The sequence below is a fragment of the Sapajus apella genome, unplaced genomic scaffold (genome assembly GCF_009761245.1).
Source record: "Sapajus apella isolate SASKATOON/1434 unplaced genomic scaffold, GSC_monkey_1.0 scaffold19, whole genome shotgun sequence".
Classification (NCBI taxonomy): Eukaryota; Metazoa; Chordata; class Mammalia; order Primates; family Cebidae; genus Sapajus; species Sapajus apella.
The window spans coordinates 29,163,745-29,181,785 of NW_022436959.1; the positions used below are offsets into that span (position 1 = coordinate 29,163,745).

The window sequence follows — 18,041 nt, forward strand, 5'->3', positions numbered from 1 at the left end:
ACCATTTATTCAACAGAGAATCCTTTCCCCAGCATATGTTTTGTCAACTTTGTCAAAAATCAGTTGGCTTTACTTCTGGGTTCTCTATTCTGTTCCATTGATTTATGTGTTTGCTCTCATACAATAGTAACAGTAGTATCATACAAGCTATACATACAGTAGTAACAGTAATATCATACAGGCTATAGTAACAGTAGCATGTTGCTTTGGTTACTATAGCCTCATAGTATAATTTGAAGGCAGGTAATGTGACGTAATAACTTTTGTTCTTTTTTTGCTTAAGACTGCTTTTACCATTTGGACTTTTTTTCCATATGAATTTTCAGATTCTTTTTCTAATTCCATGAAAAATGACACTGGTATTTCGATAGGAATTGCAATGAATCTGCAGGTGGCAATTTTAACCATACTGATTTAAGCTCTTACAATCCAAGAGCTTAGAATGTTTTTCCATTTGTTTCTACCATGAATGATTTCATTGGTGTTCTATTCCATGCACTAATGAGAAGAATGTATGTTCTATGGTTGGTGTGAATGTTCTATAAATGTATGCTAGGACCATTTGATCTAGAGCTCAATTTAAATCCAGTGTTCTTTGCTGATTTTCTGTCTTGATGACCTGTTTAGTTCTGTCAGTGGGGGGTTGAAGTCCCCTTCCCACTATTATTGTATTACTATCTATCTGTTTTTTTAACTCTAGTAGTATCTGTTTTATGAATCTGGGTGGCCTAGTATTGGGTACATATATATTTAGAATTGCTATATATCTTCTTGTTGAGTTGATCCCTTTATCATTATATAATTAGCTCATCTGTTTTTTTCCTGTTGATTTAAAATGTTTTATCTGATGTAAGTATGACTACTCCTGCTCACATTTGGTTTCCATTTGCATGAAATGTATTTTTCCACCCCTTTACATTGAGTCTTTTAAGTGTCTTTAGCAATTAGATGGATTTCTTGTTAGCAGAATATGTTTAGATCCAGCTTTTTAATCAATTCTGCCAAACTGTATCTTTTAAGTGGAGCATTTAACCCATTTACATTCTAATTTAATACTGGTATATGAGGTTTTGTTCCTATTATAATGTTAACTTACCTAGTTGCTTTGCAGTCTCAGTTGTGGAATTGTTTTATAAGAACCGTGAGTTTTATTCTTTCACGTGTTTTTATGATGGTAAGTGTCACCTTTCATTTACATGGAAATCTCTCAAGCATTTCTTGTAAGCCCAGTCTAGTGGTGATAAATTCCTTTAGCATTCACGCATCTGGGAAATACTATTTCCCCTTCATTTACCAAGCTTAGTTTACCAGCATACAAAATTCATGGTTGACAGTTTTCTTTTAAGAAGTCTGAAATTAGGGCTCCAACCTCTTCTGGCTTATAGGGTTTATGCTGCGCATTCTGCTGTTAGTCTGTTGGGGTTTTCTTTACAGGAAATTAGAGTTTTTCTCTTGCTGATTTTAGGATTTCCTTCCTTTACATTGACTTTAGATAGTCTGAGGACTATGTATCTTGGTCAAATCATCTTGCAATATTATCTTTTAGAGTTCCTTGAGCCTCTTCTATTTCAACATCTAAATCTCTAGTGAGATGAGAAAATTTTTCCTAAATTATCTCCTCAAATAGGTTTTCCAAACTTTTTGCATTTTTTTCTCCCTCAGGAAGAAGCCTTCTCCCTTTGAGTAGGTTAGGAGAGTTTACATAATCTCATAATTCTCAAATGCTTTGTTCATTTTTCAAAATTCTGTTTTCTTTTTCTAGCTGAATTAACTTGCAGGACCTGTCTTCATGCTCTGACATTCTTTCTTCTAATTGGTTCAGTCTACTGTTAAAGCTTTCAACTATATTTTGTAATTCATTCAACAAATTTTTCATTTCTAGAAGTTCTGGTGGATTATAAAAATGTCTAATAGATTTTTCATTCATATTTTGAATTGTTTTTCTGATTTCTTTGTACTGGTTTTCAACTTTCTGTTGGCTATCTTTGAACTTTACAATCAATATTTTGAATTCTTTATCTGGTATTTCAAAGATTTCATTTTCATTAGGATCTACTGCAGGACAGTTAGTATGATTCTTTGGAGGTACTATAATACTCTTGTTTTTTCATACTTGCAGAATTGTTTCTCTGGTTCTTCTCATCTGGATAAACTATCTCTTATTATTTTTATATTTACTTTTGTTTGGACATTATTTTTTTTCCATCTTAAGGATGAGACTATAATATATGTTGTGTAAGGCCTTTTGGCTTTCGTTCTGGGTGCTTTCCACTGAAAGCAAAGTCTCTGAGTGGCATGGTTATGGACATGCTTTGTGAGATGGCTTTTCAAATGCTAGTTGTAGAAGTGATGTACTGAGCATGTGAACAAGCTCACTGCGTCTTGAGCCAGAATGGGGGAGGTCTCGGGAAGCTTATCTCATTCCCCAGAACTGCGCACTTGGCCTTAGCAGATTTTGTATTGGGTTGTGCAATTTAACCTACAGGCCAGTAGGTGGTGCTTATGTGTAAAAGCCAACCGCAGCAGAAGCAGATGGATATATGCTTGATCTTTGTTTACCGGAAGAAGCTCTCTGTTGCCTCAAATTGGCCAGATTGTATAATGCACAGTAGCCTGAGATCCCTGTTCAGCCCCTGATGGGGACAAAGCTGGGCAAAGCTAAACCACCAAGCCTGCTCTTCAATATTTCAATGGTGGACACATGCACTAGCCCTGAAGGGGGTGGTGAGAGGAGCTCCTAATGGAATGTGACAAGCTGTGTAGGGTAGGGAACAGCCCCAGCTCCATACCTAGGCAGTCAGGAACATGATTTGCTTCCATATCACACCCCTGTTAAGCACTTGGGACACTCTGATGGGATAGATAACACAGTCTATGACCAGGCTGCAATGTAGCCAAGAGCTGTGAAATATGCCTGTCCCACAGCTTGCTGCCAAAATGTCTTTGGTGTAGAACCTGTCTTCAGCCCAAAACATACAACTTTGTGGCTCTCCTGATTTCTGCTTCATGAACACAGCAACTCCACATGTAAAGGGGGAGGGGCCCCACCTTTCACACAAGGCTGGGACCAGCTTGAATGAATTCTTATATTTTTAGATTATCAGTGTGGGCACAGCCATGCCTAATTACTCTAGAAGGCTGTCTTCTGATATGCCTGTACCAACCTCCCAAAAGATTAGGAATGGCTGTGTCTGCAGCAGTGGACAAGCTAGGGAGGAGAAATAACCCTTCTCCACATCTTGCTTGCGCACTGAGGCCACCGAGCTGCTGGGATGGAACCTTGTTTCTCTTTTGAAGAGCCAAACACAGTGCCTGCATCTGCAGTGGAAGTGGCAGCCAAATGGGGAGTTCTTGGACACAGGGCAGCACATACTCTGGTCACTTTGTCCTAAGGAGTACCCCTTTTATCCACTTTCCTTTCCCTTCCCTTAGGAGTAGCACTCCCCCAAGGGATAGACCACTGAGAATCCTGCAGCTCCCCTGGGTCAAGCCAGCCCTATGTGGCTACTACAGTCTGAGTGTCTGCCAGGGAACATCTGCATGGGATCCAGTGATATGGAAACACAAGGGCTAAGGTTCCTTGGGCAGAATTCAGTACCTCAACAGGTATGTCCCAAATATTAGGACTGCCGTCACAGCTTGGGTCCATGGGGAGGGTAAGCAATCCAGCATGAGCTAGAAGTCTGTTGTAATGCCCTCGTTAAGTCCCCAAATCACCACCCACACCAATGTTTGGGTTCATAAGGGGAGACGAACTCTCAAATACCAGAAGTCTGCTGCAAGATGAAGGGGAGCCAAAAACACTCCCACCTACCCTTTCAATAAAATGCCAAGTCCCTTGGGTTTCCTAGCCAATCTCTGCCAGCCTCTGTTTCCTTCTTTTTCTGTGTCCTAACTTCTTCTTGTGAGTTCTCCACTGGGCTCCAGGACTCTCCCCCCTTGATATAACACCTTTTCATATGCCTGTTTGCCATTTCTGTGTCTTTTGAGAAATGTCTAATCAAATCTTTTGCCTCATCAAATCTTAACATATAAAGTTAATTCCAACGTATTTAATTTTATTTGTGTCCTTTGTAAATGGGATTACTTTTTATTTCTTTTTATATTGTTCACTGTTAGAATACAGAAATACTATTAATTTTTGAATGCTGATTTTGTATTCTGCAACTTAACTGAATTTATCAGTTTTAATAGTTTTTTGATGGATTCCCTGGGTTTTTCTAAATACAAGATCATATCTGCAAACAACGATATTTTGACTTCTTCCTTTCCAATTTGAATACTCTTTATTTTTTTCTCTTTTCTGATTACTCTAGATAAGACTTCCAGTATTACGTTGAATAACAGTAGTGAAAGTGAACAACCTTATCATTTTCCAGAAAGGCTTTCCGCCCCCCCCCCCCCCCCCCCCCATTCAGCACAATAATAGCTGTGGTTCTGTGATACACAGCTTTTATTATGTTGAGGTATGTTCCTTCTACAGCCAGTTTTTTGAGGAATTTTACCATGAAGGATGTTGAACTTTTATCAAATGCTTTTTCAGCAACAATTGAAATGATCATATGGTTTTTGCCCATTTTGTTAATATGATGTATCACACTGACTTGAGTTTGTTGAACCATCTTTGCATTCCTGGGATAAATACAACTTGGCCATGATGAATGATCTTTTTACTATATTGTTGAATTTGGTTTGCTAGCATTTTGTTGAGAATTTTGTATCAATATTCATCAGATACACTGCCCTGTATTTTACTTTTTTAATGTATGTTTGTCTGGTTTTGGTATCAGGGTAACACTACTCAGGTAGAATGAACTTGGAAGTATTCCATCTTCCTCCATTTTTTGGAGCAGCTTGAGTAAGACTGGTACTAGCTCTTCTTTAAATGTTCGGTAGAATTCAGCAGTGAAGCCACTGGGTCCTGAGCTTTTCTTTACAGAGAGGCTTTTTATTATGGGTTTAATCTCTTTACTTGTTATTGGCTTGTTTGGACTTTGGATTTCTTCGTGGTTCAGTCTTGGTAGGTTATATGTGTCTTGGAATTTACTCATTTCTTACAGATACTCCAATTTATTGGCATACAGTTACTCAAAGTAGCCACTAATGATTCTTTCAATTTCTGTGGTTATCAGCTGTAAAGTCTTCTTTTTCACCTCTGATTTATTTGGGTATTCTCTTTTTTCTTGGTTACTTTGGCTACAGGTTTGTCAATTTGGTTTATCTTTTCAAAAAAACCAGCTTTTAATTTCATTGAGCTTTTGTAGTATTTTCATCATTTCAAATACATTTTATTCCAGCTCTGATCTTTATTATTTCTTTTCTTATACTAACTTTCAGTTTGATTTGCTCTTGCTTTTGCTATTCTTTAAGATGTATCATTAGGTTATTTATTTGAAGTTTTTCTTCTTTTTTGATGTAGGCACTTAAATTTCCCTCTTAGTGGTGCTTTTGCTATATCCCATAGATTTTGGTATGTTGTATTTCCATTATCATTTGTTTCAAGAAGTTTTTCAATTTCCTTCTTAATTTCTTCATTGACTCACTGGTCATCCAGGAGCATATTGTTTAATTTCCATGTGTTTGTATAGTTTTCAAAATTCCCCTTGTTATTGATTTGTAGTTTTGTTCCACTGTCGTCAGAGGGGATTCCTGATATTATTTCAATTTTTTTTGTATGTTTTAAGATATGTTTTTGTGACCTAATATGTGGTCTGTCTGAGAATAATCCATGTGCTGAGGAGGAAAATTTGTATTCTATGGCCATTGGATGAAATGTTCTGTAAATATATATTAGGGCCATTTGTTCTACAGTGCAAATTAAGCTCAATGTTTCCTTGCTGATATTCTGCCTAAGAGATCTGTCTAATTGCTGAAAGCAGGGTGTTGAAGTCTCCAGCAATTATTGTATTGGGACCTCTTTAGCTCTAATAGTATTTGTTTTATATACCTTGGTGCTTCTGGGTGCTCCAGTGTTGGGTACATATATATTTACAATCACTATATCCTCTTGCTGAATTGATCCCTCTATCATTATATAATGATCCTATCTTTTCTTACAGTTTTTGTCTTGAAATCTATTTTGTCTGATATAAGCATAGCAACTCCTGCTCTTTTTTTGGTTTCCACTGGCATAGAATATCTTTCCATCTTTTTAGTTTCAGTCTACATTTATCTTTATAGGTGAAGACTGTTTCTTGTAGGCAATAGATCACTGGGTCTTTTTTTTTTTTTTAAATCCATTCAGCCACTCTATGTCTTTTGTTTGGAGAGTTTAGTCCATTTACATTCAATTTTCCTGATAAGTAGGAACTTACTCTTGCCATTTTATTATTTGTTTTCTGGTCTTCTCTTTCTTCTTTCTTTCCTTCTTGTCTTCCTTTTGGTGATTTTTTTCCAGTGGTATGTAAGCTTTCTTTCTTTTACATATTGTTGAGACAGTGTCTCCCTCTGTTGCCCAGGCAGGAGTGCAGTGGTGTGATCTTGGCTCACTGAAACCTCGACCTCCCGTGCTCAAACGTTTCTTGTGCCTCAGCCTCCCCAGTAGCTGGGAATACAGGTGTGTGCCACCACGCCCAGCTAATTTTTGTATTTTTAGTAGAGACAGAGTTTTACCATGTTGGCCAGGCTGGTCTCAAACTCCTGACCTCGTGTTCTGCCTATTTTGGCTTCCCAAGGTTCTGGGATTACAGAAGTGAGTTTCCTCAAAACAGCTACTTTGAATTCTCTGAAAGGTTATATATCTCTGTTTCTCTAGGATTAGTCCCTGGTGCTTTATTTAGTTCATTTGGTGAGGTCATGTTTTCCTGGATGGTGCTGATTATTGTAGATGTTCCTCGGTGTCTGGGCATTGAAGAGATAGGTATTTATTGTAGTCCTCACAGTCTGGGCTTATTTGTGCCTTTCCCTCTTGGGAAGGCTTTCTACATGTTCAAAGAGACTTGGGCCCCAAGCCCAATAATAGTGTGTTTTTTGCAGATGTGCAGAGGTATACCTACCACCTTGGAGGTCTTAAGAAAGATCTGCGAGAATTCTCTCGAATACCATACAAAGACTCTTGTTCTTTTCCCTTACTTTCTCACCAGCAAACAGAGGGTATCTGTCTATCTCTCTCTCTCTCTCTCTCCTAAAGCTTGCCAATAAAAACTTCTGACTGCTGGAATGGGTGATTCCCCCCTGGCTAAGGCTGGTCCAAATGCTCTCTCCATGCAAAGGCAATGGCTGAGGTCAGCTGGCTTTATTCTTCACTGTGATAGGGCAGTACTGAGTTTAGTGTAAAGTTCCCCAGTTGCTGTACCTTCTTTCTCAAAGTGCACATATTCTCTCCGTTTTCCACACAATTGCTGGTAGGGGATGTAGGGGTAACATCAGCAATTCAAGACTGTCTCTGGCCTACTCAGTGCCTCTTTTGGTGATAGGAACTTAAAAACTAGGTACTGTGATTGCTCATCTGATTTTTGGTTCTTGTGATGGTGTTTTTCTCTGTGCAGACTGTTGTTAAAATTTGGTGCTCCATTGGGGGTTGGAGGTGATGAATGGTGTAGGCTTCTATTTTTTGTGTCACAGTTGTTTTTGTTTACCTGTTCCTTTCCTGCTTTCTTTTGTGATATTTTTTAGTATGTCTTTTGCGATGTTTTAAAATTTCTCTGTTTTTTTCTTTTTTCACATTTTTGGAGTTATCATCTTAGTAACTTAGCAACTGCTCTAGTGCTTATGTGTCTTAGTTTATCACAATCTACATCACAGTACTTAATTTCAGTAAAATAGAAACTATACTTCAATATATGTCCTTTTCCTCACTCCTCCTTTGTGCTATTATCATATATATTTCACATACATGCTTTCAATCCAACAAAACAATGTTGAAAACTCTTTTATATTTACCACATATTTACTATTCCCAGCACTCTTCAATTCTTCCTAGAGATGCAATTTAATAACCAGTGTTACTTCCTTTCAGCCTAAAGAGTTGCTTTATTATTTCTTATAAGACAGTCAGACAGGGAGAAGAGCTCCCAAGTTTTATCTGGGAATGTCCTTTTTTTTGCCTTCAGTTTGGAAGACTAGTTTTGCTGGAAATAGAATACTTGGTTGACAGTTTTGGTTCATTTTTTTTCTTTCAGCACTTTGAATGCATCAGGTATTATGGTTCTTATCACTTCTGATTTTAAAGTTAGCGGTTAAAGTTATTAGTGGTTCCCTATGTGTGATGACTAATTTTCTTCTTCTTATGGCTCTCTTTGTGTTTTCCTAGTTGTGATTAGTTGAGCTTCATCAATCTGTAAATTGTTTTTCACCAAATTTGGAAAGTTCTCTGTCAGTATTTCTTTAATTCTTTTTCTTTTTCTTTAAAGAATTTCTTTAATTCTGCTGTCTCTTCTCTCCTATGAGGCTTTTTCAACTTTAATCTTTTTTTCCTCTCTGTTCTTCAGGATACATAAATTCTACTGACTTATTGTCAAATTCATTGATTCTTCTGCCATTGCAAATCCACAGTCAAGCCAATCTAACATATTTTTATATTTAGTTTTGCCCTTTTTAACTCTAGAATTTTGCTTCCTCCTTTTTTAGAATGACTCTTTGTGAAAACTCTTTATTCGTTGAGTCCTTGTAGTCCTACTTTCCCTTTAATTCTTTAATCATGGTTTCCTTTATTTCTTCGAACATATTTACAATAGCTGCTTTGATGTCTTTGTCTGCTAAATACATCATAAAGATACATACAGTGTCTAATGACTGCGTTATTTTCCTGAGTATGTACCATACTTTTTTGTTTCTTTGTATATCTCAAAACTTTTTGCTAAATGCTGGATATTTTAGATAATGTTTTATAGCAACTCCAGATTCTGATTTTCTCACCTAAGAGTTGTTGTCTATTTGTTATTTCTTAACAGTCTACAAGTCTGTTTCCCCTGCAATGTGTGACTGCTTATGTCACTATTATTTTTTGCCTGACTTCTTAAGACCTTTTAAAGCATGTCTCCTGTGTTCACCATAGTGTTTGGCCAAAGACTGATTGTGCATTTTATTCATACATCTCAACCCAATAAGGCTTCTACTTCCTACTGATAGAATTTGTCTGTGGGCAGAGGAGAGCATTTGAAGTTCAGGTTTTTTACATGTCTCCCCTGGTTTTATTTCCAGTAGCCCACTTGAATTTCCTCTGCACGTATTCTTAAGCTCTACTGGCCAGAAACATGTCAGTGGCTTGGGCCCACTCTACTCCCTGCTGTGCATGTCTACAGCCTCCAGTCAACCTGGGATGTGTGGGGAATTTATCAAGCTCTCACTACTGTCTTACCTCTCAAAAGTCTCTGCTAAACTCAACTAGTCAATGAGTCTACTGTTGGCCCCAAACTGGACTACAATCTCAGACTAATAAAGTTGTTGGCCCTCTTTGTTTATTTGCCACAAAGATCACTATTTTAACCTACAGTGCTCTGCATCAACTGATTTCTCTGCAACAATGGAAGCAAAGCTGTTGATTTTCATCCTGATTGAAATGCCATGCAACAAAGCTGGGGACAAAGAAAAGGGGAAACGGAGTAGCACCAGATCATGAAATTTGTGCTCTTCTAACCCTATTTCATTACTTTTCATGAATAAAACTTCTCAGTTTGTTAGGTAAGGTACTCAAACAGTTGTTTTTTTTGTTTGTTTATTTTTGAGATGGAGTCTCGCCTTGTCCCCAGGCTGTAATGCATTGGCACGATCTCAGCTCACTGCAACCTCGGTCTCCTAGATTCAAGCAATTCCCCTGCCTCAGCCTCCTGAATAGCTGGGAATAAAGGCATGTGCCTCCAAACCCAGCTAATTTTTCGTATTTCAGTAGAGATGGGGTTTCACCATGTTAGCCAGGACGGTTCAATCTGCTGGCCTCAGCCTCCCACAGTGTTGGGATTACAGGCATGAGCCACTGCGCCCAGCCTCAAACAGTTGTTTTGACAGTTTTGTCCAGCTCTATTCCTTTTTAAAAATGTATGTCACTATTCCTTTTTAATAGTGTATGTCATATATTCCTGTAATCCAGTTATAGTTTAATTATAAATCCAACAAAACAGTTTTAAAAACTCATATTTACTATTCCCAGCACTCTTCAATTCTTCCTAAGGATTCAAATTAATATCTGGCATTACTTACTTTCAGCCTAAAGATGAGTAAATCTTAGTGATAACTCTAAAATTGTATTTAACTCTGAGATAAAAGTACAAGTTCACTTTTTTGTCATTCATATGCTATACATACATATGTAGTTATTGTATGCTAGAGATATTATACTCAGCTTCATTTGTTTTTTGTTGCTGCTGGAGAAAACTGATTTTTTTGCATACATGTATGGTAGACAGAAGGAGCTAAGTAGTTCTCTACATCCATGCTATAAAGAAGCTGCTCAAAATGTAACACAATCATAAGTAAAATCATGCTAATAAACTATATCTATGCAGTCCAGACACCACAGTATATGAAGGACAGTGATAACCTATAGTATATAAAAATTATACAAAGAGGCCCGGAAACTGGTATATGAGAAAAATTTTGAGACAAATATTGATGTTTATGCTGGAGGAAAAAAAAAAGTGACTTACTGCTAGCCTTTAAAATACTGGGACTTACTCAATATTGATCCAGGGGGCAACATGAAAACTAAGTTATCTAATTCTAAGTTCCATACATAAGAGAAGATATTTTTAACAGCTTAAAACAATTTAACTGGTTCTTTTGTAAAATAATAAGTTTCCCTCACTAAGAATGATCATGGCTTGGTGTGGTGGCTCACACCTGTAATCCCAGCACTTTGGGAGGCTGAGGTAGGCAGATCACTTGAGGTCAGGAATTCGAAACTAGCCTGGCCAATATGCTAAAACCCCATCTCTACTAAAAATACAAAAATAAGCTGGGCGTGGTGGCAAACATCTGTAATCCCAGCTACTCAGGAGGCTGAGGCAGGAGAATTGCTTGAACCTGGGAGTGGAAGCTGCAGTGGGCCAAGATTGTGCCACTGTATTCCAGCCTAGGCAACAGAGCGAGACTCCGTCTCAAAAACAACAACAACAAAAAAGAATAACAGAGATTGGATGACCACCTTTTTATGGAGCATTTATTTAGAAGATAGACTAGATGACCTTTCAACTCTAAATTTCTGTAATTTATAAATACAAATAGAAAAGAATTTAGATTGATAAAGCATCAGGAACAAGAATACAAAATATACATATAGATATGACACTTCAGGTTATTAATAAATAAGTAAATCGGTCATAGAAACCACATTTCTAAGAAACATGGATTCCACTCTATTGTTGGGTTCCAAAGGGTGACAATATGCTGGATATCATTTAAAAAGCTATTAGAAACAGGAAACACTATCCTACCATGGTACAAAGCTATAATCTATAGCTCTGGTTGCTACAACTTAACAAGGATGCTGAAGAGAGAACAAAAGATAACTAAAATGAACAAGACATAGAGAGTATTACATAAACTCAGGCTTCATTCTGGAAAGGCTAAAACTGACTGAGTGCATAACAATTATTTATAAAAGGCAAAATACCCAAATAAGGTAAATTCAGACTTGTTCACCAAAATGTAGAATGTAACCTACCTATCTAGAATTTGTCTTAACTTTATGAAAACCTGCCTAGAATTTGTCTTAACCTTACTAAAAGAGGTAAGGTTAGGACAAATTTTTAAAGTATCATTACATTCAGGAAATACTAAGGTAATCTAATCTACTAATCTACTAGGACCAAAACAGGTTACCAACTGAAAACAGAAATAACTTACCTCTTTTAGTTGATCAGCACTCCCCCATGATGCAGAACGCTGATGTGACCTCTTTTCTGCACCCTCTTCTGTCCAACAGCTAGGTGTCTTTAAAAAAATATATATATATAAAAAATAAGAAATTTTCTCTCTACCTCCTAATCTCAAGCAACTGAAACATATTTCAAATTCTTAGCACATACCAGTTAGAGAGCTATACTAAAATCCTTTAAATGCTAAGAGTTTCATGATCCCGTGAAATGTTTAAAATACTCTGCCATATTCTGAATTACACATGCTCAAAGATGTCTCTGACTCTTTTAAAACATTTGATATCTTCACATCAATAACATTAAAAACTTATTTATAAAATTCAAAGGGAATTGTAAAGATTTGTATATTGGTCTTTCTAGAGAATAGCTGAACTAAATTCAATCAACAGAGGTAAAATGAATAGAAGTATCTCAAAAGCAGCAGTATTAAAAAATGACCTATATTTCAAATATTTAGCAGGAGGACTGACTGTACTACTTTTCCTGTACTTGGGGAAAAGTATTAGTATCCTTTTTGAAAAATATCGGGCATCTTTGTATAAAAAACATCAAGTTATTATAAAAGTGAAAAAGATTAAAAATAGTAAATATAAGCTAAATAAACTGAAGTAATACATCTTTTAAAAAATCTGAACCAATATGTCGGAAAAGAGAATCATTTTTATCTAAAATATCATTTTCAGTTATTTGGCCATGAATAGACACTATCCTCAAATTTAACACAAACCGCTAAATCCCAAATAATGTAATACAGTGGTAAGACCATTTAATAGTTGTATTTAAAAAATTAAAACAGAGGATCCAAGATGGCCATTTAGGAACAGCTCAGCATTGCAGCTCCCAGTGAAAGTGCAGTGGGTGAGTGGACAGCGCAGTTTTATTGCCCACAGACTAGGAAATTCCCAGGCAGAGGAGCTCCACAAGTCACCAGCCCGGCTGTTTCGGCCAGCATGGCTGTGCCGGCCCGCGCCGCTACTTTGCCCCGCGCGGCTGCTTGTCGGCGCCCCGGAGCAGCAGTTCTCTATACAAAATACACCGGGTCCGGGTGCCCTTTAGGCTGTTGATTGGAGCCACGAAAGTCGCCCATTCGTCTCTTTAAAAAGGGGACTGAGCAGAGAACCAGGACAGTAGATTCCAGGGCAAAAAAAAAAAAAATGTCAGTGCCACTGTTTAAGCCAGTGCAGTGAGTGGCCACAGGGGAAAACAAACAGACCCCGGCGCCTCTTCAACATGCGACTGGAACACCAACTTAAAAAAGGCTCTGAGGCAGGGAGCTAGGCGATCAGGCTCGGCTTGTCCCACCCCCACAAAAGAACACCAACCAGAAACTCTGGATTGAGAGTTTCACAGCAAGCGCAGCTGAACCCGGGATGTCCAGCTCTGTGGGGGAGGGGCGTCCACCATTACCCAGGCAGCCCACCACTCCGGAGGTAGTCAGCCAATGCCGAGGCAGCCCGCCGTTGCCAAGGCAACCCGCCATTACTGAGGCAGCCCGCAGTTGTCAAGGCAACCCGCCACAGCAGAGAGACTCCGCCTCAAGAGAGGCGGGCCACCATCACCAAAGCAGTTCTAACTACACTCATATAAACAGGACTGCAGGGAAGTTCACTCGGCAGCTGGGCAGAGCCCACAGCAGCTCAGCAAAGCCTCTACAGGCATACAGTGACTAGGCTGCCTCCTTGCTGGGCAGGGCAGCTCTGAAGGAAGAAAAAAAAGAGACAGAGAAGGCAGCAGCATAACCGAAACTCATAAACCCCTAAATCCCTGGGCCACAGCACCTGGGAACAAAAAGCGGATTATGAGTTCTGCTGCAGCAGACCTAAACGTACCTGCCCAGCAGCTCTGAATGAACAACAGAGCTCACAGCTCACCATTTGAGCTCCTATAAAGAAGACACCATCTCCTCAAGCAGCTCCTTGACCCCCTATAACCAAAGAGCCACCTCATAAAGCAGAGATGAGATTGACACTAGGCGGGTATCCTTCTGAGACAAAGATAGCAGAAGAAGACAACTGGTAACAACCCTTACTGTTCAGCAGCTGCTGCAGGTGAACCCCAGGCAAACAGGGCCTTGAGTGAACCTCAGCAGACCTACAGCAGAGGGGCCAGACTGTCAGAACGAAAACCAAGAAACAGAAATAACCTCATCATCAACAAACAGAACATCAATCTGAAAGATTTGAGACCCAATCTGAAAGCAAGCAACTACAAAGTCGACAGGTAGATAAATCCTTAAAGATGGGAAGAAACCAGCACAAAAAGGATGAAAACACCCAAAACCAGAACACCTCTCCTCCTACAAGGGATCACAACTCCTCACCAGCAAGGGAACAAGGTTGGATGGAGAACGAGTGTGATGAAATGACAGAATCAGACTTCAGAAGGTGAGTAGTAAGAAACTTCCGTGAACTTAAAGAACATGTTCTAACCCAATGCAAAGAAACTAAGAACCTTGAAAAAAGATTTGACGAAATGCTAACGAGATTGGACAAAATAGAAAGGAATATAAGTGAATTGATGGAGCTAAAAAACGCAACACGAGAACTTCGCAAAGCATGCACAAGTATCAACAGCCGAACTGACCAAGCAGAGGAAAGGATCTCAGACGTCGAATATCAACTCAATGAAATAAAACGGGAAGGCACGACTGGAGAAAAAAGGGTAAAAAGGAATGAACAAAATCTCCAAGAAATGTGGGACTATGTGAAAAGACCTAATCTACGTTTGATAGGCGTACCCGAATGCGACGAAGAGAATGAATCCAAGCTGGAAAATACTTTTCAGGATATTATCCAGGAAAACTTCCCCAACCTAGCAGGGCAGGCAAACATCCAAGTCCAGGAAATACAGAGAACACCACAAAGATATTCGTCAAGAAGAACAACCCCAAGGCATATAATCCTCAGATTCACTAGGGTTGAAATGAAGGAGAAAATACTAAGGGCAGCCAGAGAGAAAGGTCGGGTTACCCACAAAGGGAAGCCCATCAGACTCACAGCAGATCTCTCAGCAGAAACCCTACAAGCCAGAAGAGAATGGGGGCCAATATTCAACATCCTTAAAGAAAAGAACTTTCAACCCAGAATCTCCTATCCAGCCAAACTAAGTTTCATAAGAGAAGGAAAAATAAAATCCTTTGGGAACATGCAAGTACTCAGAGATTTCGTCACCAGGAGCCAGCTCCACAAGGGCTCCTGAAAGAAGCTCTACACATATAAAGGAACAACAACTACCAGCTCAACTAAAGGGCAAAACACCCAGCTAGCACCAAAATGGCAGTATCAAATTCGCACATAACAATATTAACCCTAAATGTAAATGGACTAAATGCCCCAATCAAAAGACACAGACTGGCAAATTGGATAAAAAGCCAAAACCCATCGGTGTGCTAATCCAGGAAACCCATCTCACATGCAAGGATACACAAAGGCTCAAAATAAAGGGATAGAGGAAGATTTACCAAGCAAATGGAGAGCAAAAAAAAGCAAGAGTTGCAATTCTCATCTCTGATAAATTAGACTTTAAAGCAACAAAGATCAAAAGAGACAAAGGACATTACATAATGGTAAAAGGATCAATGCAACAAGAAGAGCTAACGATCCTAAATATATACGCACCCAATACAGGAGCACCCAGATACATAAGGCAAGTTCTTAATGACTTACAAAGAGACTTAGACTCCCACACAATAATAGTGGGAGACTTTAACACCCCATTGTCAATATTAGACAGATCAACCAGACAGAAAATTAACAAGGATATCCAGGACTTGAACTCAGACCTGGACCAAGCAAACCTAATAGACATTTACAGAACTCTCCACCCCAAATCCACAGAATATACATTCTTCTCAGCACCACATCACACCTACTCTAAAATTGACCACATAATTGGGAGTAAACCACTCCTCAGCAAATGCAAAAAAACGGAAATCGTAACAAACACTATCTCAGACCACAGTGCAATCAAGTTAGAACTCAGAATACAAAAACTAACACAGAACCGCACAGCTTCATGGAAACTGAACAACTTGCTCTTGAATGTTGACTGGATAAACAATGAAATGAAGGCAGAAATAAAGATGTTCTTCGAAACCAACGAGAATGAAGACACATCATACCAGAATCACTGGGACACATTTAAAGCAGTCTCTAAAGGAAAATATATAGCAATAAGTGCCCACATGAGAAGCAAGGACAAATCAAAAATTGACACCCTATCGTCAAAACTGAAAGAGCTAGAGGAGCAAGATCAAAAAACCTCAAAGTCTAGCAGAAGACAAGAAATAGCTAAGATCAGAGCAGAACTGAAGGAGATAGAGACACAAAAAACCCTTCAAAAAATCAATAAATCCAGGAGCTGGTTTTTTGAAAAGATCAACAAAATAGACAGACCACTAGCCAGATTAATAAAAAAGAAGAGAGAATAACCAAATTGATGCAATAAAAAACGATAAAGGGGATATTACCACAGATTCCACAGAAATTCAAACCATCATCAGAGATTATTACAAACAACTCTATGCACATAAACTAATAAACCTGGAAGAAATGGATAAATTCCTGGACACTTGCCTCCTCCCAAGCCTAAACCAGGAAGAAGCCGAAACCCTGAACATACCCATAACAAGGTCTGAAGTTGAGGCAGCAATTAAGAGCTTACCACCCAAAAAAAGCCCAGGTCCAGGTAGGTTCACAGCCGAATTCTACCAGACATACAAAGAGGAGGTGGTACCATTCCTTCTGAAACTATTCCAAACAACACAAAAAGAGGGAATTCTTCCCAAATCATTTTATGAGGTCAACATCATCCTGATTCCAAAACCCGTCAGAGACTCAACAAGAAAAGAAAACTTCAGGCCAATATCCATGATGAACCTAGATGCAAAAATCTTCAATAAAATACTGACAAGCCGATTGCAACAGCACATCAAAAAGCTTATCCACCATGATCAAGTAGGCTTCATCCCGGGGATGCAAGGCTGGTTCAACATACGCAAGTCTATAAACGTAATTCACCACATAAACAGAACCAAAGACAAAAACCACATGATTATAACAATTGATGCAGAGAAGGCCTTTGACAAAATTCAACAGCCCTTTATGCCAAAAACCCTCAATAAGCTAGGTATTGATGGAACGTATCTCAAACTAAGAAAAGCTATTTATGACAAACCAACAGCCAATATCATACTGAATGGGCAAAAACTGGAAGCATTCCCCTTGAAATGTGACACCAGACAAGGATGCCCTCTCTCACCACTGATATTCAATATAGTATTAGAAGTTCTAGCCAGAGCAATCAGGCAAGAAAAAGAAATAAAGGGCGTTCAAATAGGAAAGGAGGAAGTCAAATTGTCTCTATTTGCAGACGACATGATTGTATATCTAGAAGACCCCATCGTCTCATTCCCAAATCTCCTGAAACTGATAAGCAAGTTCAGCAAAGTCTCAGGATACAAAATCAATGTGCAAATATCACATGCATTCCTATACACCAATAATAGACTTAAAGAGAGCCAAATCAAGAACAAACTTCCATTCACAATTGCCACAAAGAGAATAAGATACCTAGGAATACAACTAACAAGGAACGTTAAGGACCTCTTCAAGGAGAACTACAAGCCACTGCTCAACGAAATAAGAGAGGACACCAACAGATGGAGAAACATTCCATGTTCATGGTTAGGAAGAATCAATATCGTGAAAATGGCCATACTGCCCAAAGTAATTTACAGATTCGATGCTATCCCCATGAAGCTACCAATGACCTTCTTCGCAGAACTGGAAAAAATCACCTTAAACTTCATATGGAAACAAAAGAAGAGCCCGCATAGCCAAGTCAATTCTAAGCAAAAAGAACAAAGTGGGAGGTATCACACTACTGGACGTTAAACTATACTACAAGGCTACAGTAATCAAAACAGTATGGTACTGGTACCAAAACAGAGATATAGACCAATGGAACAGAACAGAGGTCTCGGAGGCAACACAACATATCTACAACCATCTGATCTTTGACAAACCAGTCAAAAACAAGCAATAGGGAAAGGATTCCCTGTTCAATAAATGGTGTTGGGAAAGCTGGCTAGCCATGTGCAGAAAGCAGAAACTGGACCCCTTCCTGACACCTTACACTAAAATTAACTCCAGATGGATTAAAGACTTAAACATAAGACCTAACACCATAAAAACCCTAGAAGAAAATCTAGGCAAAACCATTCAGGAC

General features: G+C 38.7%; 1 protein-coding gene across 5 annotated transcripts in view; it reads right to left on the reverse strand.

Annotated features, from left to right (window-relative positions):
* Window positions 1–18,041, reverse strand: part of GLCCI1 (glucocorticoid induced 1) — a 153,621-nt gene that overhangs the window by 61,013 nt on the left and 74,567 nt on the right. For 4 of the 5 annotated variants that reach the window (XM_032286745.1, XM_032286749.1, XM_032286746.1 and 1 more), the window contains exon 3: window positions 11,782–11,868. The exons of the other annotated variant lie outside the window; for it this stretch is intronic. In XM_032286745.1, the coding sequence (XP_032142636.1) occupies window positions 11,782–11,868 (87 nt within the window). The remainder of the gene's footprint in view (window positions 1–11,781; window positions 11,869–18,041) is intronic. 5 annotated transcript variants of the gene reach the window in all.